This window comes from Cyclopterus lumpus, chromosome 18, assembly GCF_009769545.1.
Source record: "Cyclopterus lumpus isolate fCycLum1 chromosome 18, fCycLum1.pri, whole genome shotgun sequence".
NCBI lineage: Eukaryota > Metazoa > Chordata > Actinopteri > Perciformes > Cyclopteridae > Cyclopterus > Cyclopterus lumpus.
In genome coordinates this window covers 8,657,245-8,668,823 of record NC_046983.1, presented here as the reverse complement: position 1 = coordinate 8,668,823, position 11,579 = coordinate 8,657,245, and the positions used below count along the sequence as shown (strand labels likewise).

The 11,579-nt window shown below is 43.9% G+C and overlaps 1 protein-coding gene across 1 annotated transcript; it reads left to right on the top strand.

Moving 5' to 3' along the window:
- The first annotated feature begins 329 nt into the window (after window positions 1-329).
- On the top strand, window positions 330-11,528 carry LOC117747860 (hepatocyte growth factor activator). The gene is made up of 14 exons (XM_034557358.1): window positions 330-437; window positions 790-853; window positions 1,303-1,396; window positions 2,612-2,685; window positions 2,788-2,928; window positions 4,106-4,237; window positions 5,140-5,250; window positions 5,556-5,730; window positions 6,437-6,534; window positions 7,228-7,492; window positions 8,465-8,604; window positions 8,902-9,042; window positions 9,881-10,023; window positions 11,261-11,528. Exons 1-14 carry the CDS (start codon window positions 384-386, stop codon window positions 11,432-11,434), a joined length of 1,806 nt encoding a protein of 601 aa, XP_034413249.1. The 5' UTR covers window positions 330-383; the 3' UTR covers window positions 11,435-11,528.
- Window positions 11,529-11,579: the final 51 nt, after the last annotated feature.

The following is an 11,579-nucleotide window of genomic DNA, read 5'->3' as shown; positions in this document are numbered from 1 at the left end:
AAAAAAAAAAAGTAACGTGAACGACGCCGGATTAGCGCGTGAACGTTACACGGCCCCCGGACGGCAGGAAGGAGGGAACCTGGTCCTTTTGGTCCTCTCTCGATGACTCCCGACCGTAACGAGCGTGGGCGTCAGCGGGGAAGGTGCAGAGGGAACACCAGCCGGGATACGGGATGCCTCAGAGGTCGACGAGCCTCATGACGCAACGGGTTTACTCAATCCGGCTCCAAGTTGTGAGGGACAGGATAATACTTGCAGGGTTTCCCACGTTCTCTATGACCAAAAGCAGGCTGAGGACTCGGGAACTCACTGCTATAACGTGACAGGCAACACCTGGAAACCAGCTCCTCCGGACACCGGGGACCAACGGGACGCGAACCTCCATGATGGGATACTTCATGCTACTTTTTCTACCTTGTGTTTTCAGTACACGGGCGGTAAGTTTGAACTATCCTGCGCAACCCTTGCGCGTCTTTTTTATTTTCTTCTTCTTCTTCTTCTTCTTCTTCTTCTTCTTCTAATTCTTCTTCTTCTTCTTCTTCTTCTTCTTCTTCTTCTTCTTCTTCTTCTTCTTCTTCTTCTTCTTCTTCTTCTTCTTCTTCTTCTTCTTCTTCTTCTTCTTCTTCTTCTTCTTCTTCTTCTTCTTCTTCTTCTTCTTCTTCTTCTTCTTCTTCTTCTTCTTCTTCTTCTTCTTCTTCTTCTTCTTCTTCTTCTTCTTCTTGTGAAATCCATTTTTGCGTGCGCTAAAAGCAAAAACACGTGCACTAACTGATCTTCCCTTGATTCCAGCGCATATTGGTCCCGTCGTATGAAAGAGTCATCTCCAAAGAGCCGTTCAGGGAGAGCCGGAAAGGTAAGTTTTACCTCAGGTATATGTTTGATTTAGGGGAGAAAAGGATGGGGGGGGGGGGGGGGGGGTAGTGCTTTCATAGGTCTGTCTCTGTACACTTAAACGACACATCTATCTAATAACACACCATGTGTGTTAGCTTTGTTCATATTCTGTTAGATTTTAGGTGATGTTATTGTACTTTGTTTATTGGTATGCACAAATGATAAATGTGTGTGGAGACACACATGGCACCACACCTTGTCTGAGTGTCATGATGTGGCTGTTCAACAAGAGGCTGGTGGGTTTAGTGTCCTCAGATCAGAGCTTTGTACAAAGTCAAAGGAGTCTTTTGTGTGTGAGGTGCAGGGGGAAACGGCACCTCACACGTGTGCTGTTTGCACATCTGTGTTCATTGGAAATCAATAACAAGCTGCTTCTTTTTGTTGTTGTTTCTTCTTCTCTGCTGCCAGTTTTTACTACATCGGACAAAGAATGTAAATTCCCATTTCGTCAGGGTGGAAGGATTCATCATCACTGCCTCACCATCCTCTCCTCAAAACCATGGTGAGTCCGTTATTCGCCAAGCCCATCCGGCTCCGCTGTTTTGGTTACACAAACAACCACTAATGTGCGTGCAGTCACACAAAGTTACCACACACTTGACCTCAGGCAAATCTCAACACAAGTGCTGCGTCATCATATTTGGTTACATTCAGACAACACGCTCATAAGCTACACACCTTGTCTACGTCTCTGTGGCACACCGACCGCAGGTGTTACGTCACGGGCGTTTGTACGAATGACTTGTCCTCAAGTTGGGATGACCTCAAAATGAACAAAAACACCGCTATTTCCCATGTTGCATTGCGGCAATGGCATCGATTTGCTCAAAGACACATTGATGCTGCGTGTAATTGGGTTGTGTAGTCAAATGGGTTTATGCTAATGTTATATTTAATGAGGTAATGGGCTTAATTGTTTCAATAAATTGCTCATCGCTGAATCGTTGGTGGGCTTTATAATAATATGTGTGCCCCCAACTAGAATATCGTACAATGATGTTATTATAACCAGAAGATATTAAAGTGGACATAAGCTATAATGTAGAAAATCCATCTTAAACAGTGACAGCGGTCCACCTACACATGAAGTTGACGCAATATGACTCTGCGTGTTTATGCGATGTGCTCATGAGCTCGGTGGCAAGAGAGGTTTGTCATTATGTACTGCAGCTGCAGCGAGCAGTGCAGAAGTATGCAGAAGTTACTTTGAATAAAGTCGTGGTTGATTGACAGAGTTAGTGAAGGTTGATTGGTTATGTTTCAGATAGATTTTCCCTTTTTTTCTCAGAATAAAAAAGGCCTCAGAAAGTGCAGCATTTCCTTCACAGAGAGATTGTTGGAGCACCTTGTTCGTACTTGTAGGTTTGAAATATGTCATTTAGGGGTGGATACAATCCACAAGTAGTTTTATGTCACAATAAAAACACATCATATATTTATTATTTAATAATTGTATAAAAAAATAACCAGATAGGGACGTCTATTTTTTGCTGCAAAAATCTTCAAACATGACAAAAGGTCGTCAGCCTGCTAACAGCCCTGCGAGGCTGTAATAGAGCTCAATGCTAATATCCGCGTGCGAGCATGATCATAATGACACGGTTGATATGATTATGAATACATATTGGCCAACTCTTACACAATTGCAAATGTTTCTTCCATTGGTAATCCAGGTGACGAGCTGCTGACTGTATTATATATTTCTCCTCTGCTGTAGGTGCTCCCTCACAAATAATTTTGACCGTGACCGGCAGTGGGGCTTCTGCGCACCAGAGAAAACTCAGCCAGGCGGTTAGTTCACGAGACACAGTGCATTTAATCAATCAATCAATCAATCAATCATGATACTGTATTCTTCATCCCGTAACGGTTTTCTTTGTTGATGTGTTTCAGTTGTTGTCCACACGTCACGCAGAGTCACCGATCCATGTCAGGTGAACCCGTGTCAGAACGGAGGCGTCTGCACCATCCCACGACGGAGCTGGTTTGAGTGCTCCTGTCCCGAGAGCTTCACCGGGAGAGTCTGTGAGCAGAGTAGGTACAATGGATGATTATTGTTATTATTTTATGAACGACAAGTATAATACCACTGTTTGGTCATGCGTGTCCTCCATTCAATCTTGTCGACATGTTTTTCGTTTTTTTCGTGTTGTCTGATTCTCTCTGCAATCATTATTTAATATCGTGGTGCACATTTGGCTGCCAATCACCTGGCAGCTGCTGGAAAAAACAAACAAACTCTTATCACCAGCCTCGAGATGTTGATGGGAAACTTATGCTAACAGGGATACGATTTCACTCTGTTAAACTCATTTTTAATTCTTGAACTCTTGAAAGCCTACAATAATTATCAAGAGAAAATTAGCCAGATTTCTACGTGGATGTCCAATCAGCATTGATTGGTAAATATAGTCGACGGAAGCAACACATTGTGGTGAGGATGACTTCGTAGTTCTTCCTGCATCCAGCGCCATCATTTGATGCGACAGTGACGGAGGTAATGGAAGAACTACGGTTTCATCTTGGATTTCTAGTCTCCGCCTCCGAATATCCAGGCAGGAGAAATCTGCTTTCTTTGTCAATATAACATGCACTAAGGAGTTTATTGCTTTATTTGACTACATTCACCATCAAGAATGATTGGACATCCACATAAAAGGTGGCACACCCCTAGTTGCTCCCTGCGCCGCCCACTGCTCCTTAAATTCTGAGGATGGCTTTAATGCAGAGGTCAAATTGAGTGAATGTGACGATGAAAGTTTAGTTTAATTCAGACGACCGTGAGTGAGGTTGTGTCAAAAAAAGAAAAAGAAAAAAACCTGTATATGTTATTTAAAAAAAGTCTTAAATGTGACACGCTTCGCAGTATAATGAAGTTACATGGGTAATATTTCAAATGATTTTTGCCAAAACATGATTTTCCAAGATAGAATTTCACGCTCCACTTCTGCCTTTTCTCAACTCCCTCGTTCGGTTCAGAGAAGTCTGTTTGGAATCGATTGCAAAAGAGGTTTCTATCTACATTGGAAGTTATATAAATTGCTCCCATTCAAACAAAAGCAAAAACAACATTTTTAACATGCGTCCACTCGGAAAAGAATCTGGCACAGCTCGGCCACCAAACCCTCGCTACCGCACGCTCCATTGAGCTCTTCAGTCTGCGCTCACGTTTCAACCTAATGCCTTTTTATGTGTTGTGTCGGCTTTTCAGAGAAGTGCTATGAAACCGTACACCTGCGCTATTATGACACCGGAGAGTCTTGGGGACGAATTCACCTCCGTAATGTGGAACAGTGCACATGTGTGGACGGGGAGGTCGAGTGTGAAAGAGTTCGCTACACACGTAAGATGTGCTTTCAGCTGTTGTTCTGCTTCATCTGTGTCCCGCCTTTCGCTCTGCGGTCTGCTTTTGTTGAGCTGACTGTCGGTTAAGTGAACTCTTTATACTCTGCATGTGGTTTCTAAGAATATGCAGAAAGTCAGCGTGCATTTTCTAATGCTTGACATCATGTAAAATGCGGACCATCGACGCAGATAAGCGCTCTCTAAGGAAAGACGTCTGAAGGTTTTTTTCATACTTCATCAAGACACACGATACACAAGTGTCAGATCTCCTCCCCACCCAGAGACATGCTTTTTTCCCTTTGATCACAGCTCCATAGTTACACGACTAACATAGCAATGGAAGAAAAGACAGATTATATGACTCACTGTGACTCAGGAATGGTGTTTTAGGACACACCCCATGGGCCCGTGAGGTGCTTTCATATCAACGTGGGGGGGGGGGGGGATGTTCATGGGCATTTAACATGAAAGAGAAAGGCAGCGAGGTAGTTTCATCCTCGCTGAGCCGAAACCTGGAGCGTAACTTACTGGGGAAAATAAATCTGTCCTTGAAGCTAAACGCAGCAAAATGCCCGTTGACTTGGCCTTACAATTTTACTTTTCTCAAGATCAATTTGATCTTCTGGCCTATTTGCACTAATTTATTCTCAAGGGAACACATTCAACTCCTAAAACACTTGTGTTTGAACTCTTTAAATGATCCCAATGCAGACGTAGCTGAAGATATATAACTTGAACAACAGTGACATATTATATATGATTGTTAGCCAGCAGTTACAAAGCCAAATTAACATTTGTTTCTGCTTTTATTTGAGCTTGAAATGCTTTAAATGGCTTATTGTGGAAATGTACAGTATGTATGGCATTAAGATGTGACCTGGCTTCCCCGTCTGTGTCCAGTGTGCCGTTCGAACCTTTGTCAGAATGACGGAACGTGTCGACTGATCACAGCCACCGGCAAAGAAGTGTGTAACTGCAGACGTGGCTACAGCGGTCCGTACTGTAGCTTCGGTGAGTAAAAGCAGGGCCGGAGTGTTCTTCGTTACGTGTGCCCTCCTGTGCGTTTGTCATGCATGCGTGTTCATGCACGTGCGGGAAGAAAGGTTTGATTAACGATGCCAGGAGAAGACCTGTGCAGGCACCTGTTGTCAAAGCAGACTGACAGGGACTGATTTTAGTGTGAAAGCAAGATATCTGTCATCACACGTCTGGAAATTGTCTGATGGACATTCACATTGTTAAAATACCTGTGTTGAGACAATTGTGTTTTGTCTGATTTTCCGCCTGTGTGTGTGTGTGTGTCTGTGTGTGTGCAGAGCCGGAGACGGAGTGCTATAACAGTAGGGGCACAGATTACAGAGGGCTGGTGGGCATCACGGTGTCCGGCGCCAGGTGCATGGCGTGGAACTCAGACCTGCTGTATGACGAGCTCCATGTGGGCACGGTGGTGGCCCCGCCCCTCAGGGGCCTCGGGGAACATGCCTACTGCAGGTGTGTGTCGAGACCTCCCGCTAATTCTGGTAGCGAGCAGCGTGACAGACGATGGCCACTTCTAGTTTGAGTAGATCTTCTTGTGGACTCTGTGGTTGCTACAGTAGGAACGGGCTTATCTGAAAGGCCAGATTTCTTTAAAGCTGCAATATCCAACTTTTCATCCTGAGCTAGCAAAGCTGCCTGCCAGTCCTAGCCCTTATCTGCGAGGTTCACGTGGCAACACTTGTCGCTCATGTTGACGAGCCCTTAGAAGAAGTCTACTCAGAGGCAACCATAAAACCACCAGAAGCATTAAAGAAGCACACGGTGAATCCAGCCTTTGTGAAATAAAAACTAAGCTACTCCACATTCGCTCCTCTTCCATTTCTTAAAGCTTTCCTCAGTCGTTGTTGCCATGACTACGCAGCAGCCATAATGGCATGCCCACAGCAAATGGCATGCGCCCCAAAAGGCCCCAAACATCAAAGGAAAGCCCATTCCAAGCAAACATTGGGATTTAGGCACAAACACAAAGTTTTATTGCCGGGAAAGTTTCATATTGCAGCTCAGGGAGACTTGATTCCTGGTTATTAAAACTGAAAACTGAATCATTTTCAGCCTCCACATTCAAAAGTGATGGAGCCCTTGTAAGCCATCTCGCTACGGTGTAACACAATAGAGCCACGCCTACACACACTCTGTCGCTGTGTTTCTGTGTGTGTAGAAACCCAGATAAGGACAAGATGCCGTGGTGCTACACACTAAATGACGGTGTCATCTCCTGGGAGTACTGCGACGTCCCCTCCTGTGTGATGCCTGTGTGTGAGTAAACGGGCACTGAACGGGTGTATTGATATACATTAATGCTCTTCCATATTGGTAAAGCATCTGTTAGCTTGGCCAGATTGATTTTGCTTTCATCATTTGCTTCCATCGTTAAAAAAATTGATTGCTGTAACTCTGTTCTTTCCATTCAATTGAATTGAATTCAGTTTATTTTGTATAGCCCAATATCACAAATTACAAATTTCCCTCAGAGGGCTGTACAATCTGTACACATACGACATCCCTGACCTTTGACCTCACATCGGATCAGGACAAACTCCCCAAAAATAACCTTTCACAGGGAAAAAAGGGGAAGAAACCTTCAGGAGAGCAACAGAGGAGGATCCCTCTCCCCGGATGGACAGATGCAATAGGTGTCATGTGTACAGAATGAACAGCATTTACAGAGTTACATAAACACATTATTCATTCAAAGCAAGAAAAGAAAAAAAGTCCCCTTATGTATCTCACCAAGGATGGCATATTTATGTCGATGTTTTCATTATGGACCCTTATTTGAACATAATGAACTTATCATTATAAGGAATGATCGCGGTCGCAAAAATATTCCAGCCGTTAGACCGGTCTGTCGTAGTTTTAGTTCCCGTTCACAAATTGGAGCTTGTAGTCACAATTATGCCACTAAGTCTGAATTAATCCCGCACTTTAATTTTTGTTTTCTCCATGCAGCTTCTTCTCGAAGGATTATGCCGTTTAATGTCCTGCCCGGCATTAAAAAACCCAAGCCCTCCGTGCCCAGCATAAAGAACGTGTGTGGCAAAAAGCACAAGAAGAGGTTATCGATAGCCAGGGGGCGGATTATGGGCGGAAACTCAGCCCTGCCAGGTACTCACCCCTGGATGGCAGCCATCTACATCGGACAGTCAGACTTCTGCGCCGGCACCATGGTCTCCTCCTGCTGGATTGTCTCTGCAGCTCATTGCTTCTTCCGCAAGTATGTCATGGATGCACATCAGCTTATATTTGTATGTGTGGCAAAAGGCAATGATGGAGAAAAAAAACTGAAACTTTTGGGACCAACACAACACTTTGTTATATAAAAGACTGAAAGTGCTCAGTTTGAGTCAGCAATGCAAGAAACACACAACAAAACATTCATAGATCAGAGAGGAGCATTATTTTAGCGGTTTTCTGACCTTTGCAGCTAAACAAGAGGTCACAGCTCACGTTGACAGCTTCACGAACGCCCTATATTTAGACAACCAGTTCGAGGAAAACCTAAAAACGTCTCATGCACAGATGCTGTTTACATGCAAGTGCATACATTTCCCCATGTGATGTCAGCTAACAGGCATCTGTTGTCATTGCTCAAGTTCAAAGATCTTAAGCTAAATCGTGACATAACTCAAGTGATTAAAAGTGCAAAGTAGTTCAAAAGTTGTTGTTTTTTTCAGGGTTTTAGAAAAAGATACAGAACATAATATCTGCAAGGCACTGCTAAACTGATTTAGTATCAGCTGATAGTGATTTGATTGAACTAATGAAAGTCCACAATGTTCCTTGCACGACACAGTACAGACACCCAGAGCATAATAAACAACATGCTGGAGATTTAGCTGTTATTAGAGTCTTGTTATTATCTGTCCTCAGGGAAAGCCAAGAGATCATTAAATCAGTCTGAAATGGGGAGGGTTCATCCTCTGGGGAGCATCCATGCACTAGATACATTAAATAGAAATCTGCTCGTTAGATTTCGATATTTCTTGTGCAGTCATTGACAGTTTATGGCCCATCAATGTTGGTCGCATTCCCGCGATTTACACTCTGGGGATCAAAGTTTAAGGAAATTCAGCTGGTAGTGTTCACGGCGACTTGGCTCTGGACGAAGATGTTGGACAGACAGACGGACACGAGTGTTAGCAGTACACACATACGTCGCTGACAGTAGTGCGTCTTCTGCCCTCAGCCCCCTGAGGTCTCAGCTTCGAGTGGTGCTCGGCCAGCAGAATTTCAACGTCACCGGTCCCAACACCAGGACGTTTGGAGTGGAGAAGTACATCTTTCCAAAGCAGTTCTCAGTGTTTAATCCAACACTACATGACATTGGTAAGCATTAAGTGGACACTCACACTAGTGACTCACATAAACAAAGACCTCCTGTCCCCCATTCAGAAAAAACACAAACTCACTAAAGGTCTGCGTGCACAGCTGTGCGTCACTCAGCAGCTGTGTCCCTGTGCTCCCCCAAACACACACACACACACACACACACACACACTGGTGTGGTGTTTTCATTGGCCAACGGAGTCTTCAAGTCTACCACTTGTGTCATCATGTTAACGACTCTTTTGGACCTCTTCATTGGCCTTCGTCGTTTCATAACGTTGTGTTTCTGTCGGGCAGTCCTGATCAAACTGGCCAAGCAGGACGGGCGGTGTGCGAGGAGAACCCCGTTCATCAGACCCATCTGTCTCCCAGACCAAAGCATGACGTTCCCCGATGACTACTGCTGTACTATTAGCGGCTGGGGACACATGCATGAGAGTGAGTAACGAGGAAACCGTGGCAGCGTCTTCATGGTGACACCTATCGTTTGTTTGGTGTCGCGAGTGCCAATAAACGACCTTCTTGTTTTAAACTGCCAGAGCAGAGCCAGTGTTGGTTTGACAGAAGTTTGGTCTTGATTGTCATTTTACTTCAGTGTTATAAACCTAGTGTACGTGAATCCATCCGTACATTTGTGCTTAAAGTTCTTCCGAGGTTATTTATTCTTCTTTTTTCAATCAATTGATTTAGTAAATCGGGAGGTACTGTTGAAACTTGAGAGCTAGGAAATATCTTAGTATCTTAAAGACTTAACCAATGTGCAAATCAGTGTCTAGAGAACATCCGTGGCGGTAACGAATCAGAAACAATTGTCTATGTATTGCTTAAGGTTCAGGGCAGGAGCTACCATTAAAACCGCGGAGGTTATACTCTTCTCTGAAATGTCTGAGCAACCTGGAAGAGTATGCTCTACCATCAGACCGTCATCTTGGGAAAAGACACAATTCTTTTGAGCATCTGTAATTTCTTGGAAAAAATGATGATAGTGTGTATTCGTTAATCTTAAGAGCCCTGCACACCCACATAGGTGATATTAACTACTTTAGTAAAGCTTTAGTCAGAAAATTGGGTGGAGCTATGCTGGTAAAGTATGTGTTTTCATACAATTTAATTAACTAATAACACTGAGAGTGAGGGAGATTAAGCCCAGTCAGTTCACGCCCACACAGTTCTGAGAGAGAAGAGGTCTAATTAGGCAACATAAGTGGATGGACTATCTGCACTATTATTAATTAACAACTAACTGAAAAATAGTGTTTGTGCTTTATTTTGACAGAGGCCGAGGGTTACTCTAGTCTGCAGGAGGCCGGAGTGAGGCTGATTCCTCACGAAGCTTGTAGGAAGCCAGATGTTTATGGCAACCATGTCACTGCTGACATGATTTGTGCGGGACTCAACGACTGTGTCGACGCCTGCCAGGTAGGAAAACATTTTGAGACAGTGATTAATATTAAATCCCGAACTACCAAGTTGATGGTTATGTTCAAACAATTCCTCACCGTTAGGGAGAAGGTGAAACTGCCACTGTCAGGCTCAGATTGCTGATTATGTTTATTATTATTTCCTTTACCTTTTTGCTTGATCCGTTCTGTTTATTGTATCGAAAATCTCACGTTGCACCCACATTGTCGAAAATCAGCTCCATATTCAGCCATGATATTGAAAAGCTCTCCTTTCTGTGCTCCTAACACAACAACTCCGACAACAGTCACATGACACAATAACAAGCGGACACGATCAAGCGAAAGGTAAATAAAGAAATGTATCGCCTCTCTGTCGGGTCCTTTCCATGACGCTGCCGGAGCCTGACAACAACAATCTGAGCCTGTCGGTGGCAGAAACGGGCACTTTTTATTGGCTGCTGTCTGCAGCGTTCTGACTCACTACTGGACCAACTTATCTGTCCACCCTGAAAGACAATTCAATTCAATTTATTTTATATAGTCCAATATCACAAATTTGCCTCAGAGGGCTTTACAATCTGTACACATACGACATCCCTGTCCCAGGACCTCACATCGAATCAGGAAAAACTCCCCAAAAAATAACCTTTCACAGGGAAAAAAGAGAAGAAACCTTCAGGAGAGCAACAGAGGAGGATCCCTCTCCCCGGATGGACAGAAGCAATAGATGTCATGTGTAAAGAATGTGTACTTTATCTATCCTGAATGTGTCCAGACTGCTATTATGTCGGCCAGGAGACTGCTTGTCCAACAATGGAAGTCAGCTCATGCACCATGAATCATAGATTGGCATAATCTGCTTGCCAGGCCACCATATGATTGGGTATCCCTCTATCTGCTGGGCAGGATGGAAATGTATCATTTTGGATGTCCACTGCAACAGTGTTCAGTATATCTTATTTCTCTTGTTTAACTAGTTCATGTCTTAGTCCTTTATTTTGAGTTGTGTATATAGTGTCCTTTACTCCTTGTTTCATATTTGTATATAATCCTATGTCTTTCAAATTTAGTCACTTTGTCACACAAACATGGGGGAACAGGGTCCAGGCAATATGAGCTAACAAAGAGCTGGTGCAACCACCTCATTCCCCCCCGTCCCCCCCCTGCGTGACTCAGATGTTTGTGTGACTCCGCTTCGATCCGTGCGCGTATGTTTATGTGTATGAACTGTATCTATTTATGTGTTTCCCCAGGGCGACTCTGGGGGCCCCTTGGCTTGTGCGAGGGATGATGTCAGCTTCCTGTACGGGATCATCAGCTGGGGAGAGGGCTGCGGCCGCACTAAAAAACCTGGTGTTTACACTAAAGTGGTGAACTATATCGATTGGATCAATTCAGTGATCAGACGCAAACCCAAGGCTTCATGAATGGACATTACCTGGACATTAGCTTTAATATATGAGATATTGTACTATAATGTATTGGAACAGTTGTTAATTGTAATGCTCGTGGAAGTTGTCTTTTTTTAACTGTGAAACATTTTGTGACTGAATAAACCTTTACTGACTTGAA

Bases quoted from the DNA above. Each gene is read 5' to 3' on its own strand.
- LOC117747860 (XM_034557358.1), top strand. From the start codon at position 384: ATGATGGGATACTTCATGCTACTTTTTCTACCTTGTGTTTTCAGTACA. The intron at 4,238-5,139 runs GTAAGATGTGCT...GTCTGTGTCCAG, and splicing joins TGAAAGAGTTCGCTACACAC to TGTGCCGTTCGAACCTTTGT. The intron at 5,251-5,555 runs GTGAGTAAAAGC...GTGTGTGTGCAG, and splicing joins CGGTCCGTACTGTAGCTTCG to AGCCGGAGACGGAGTGCTAT.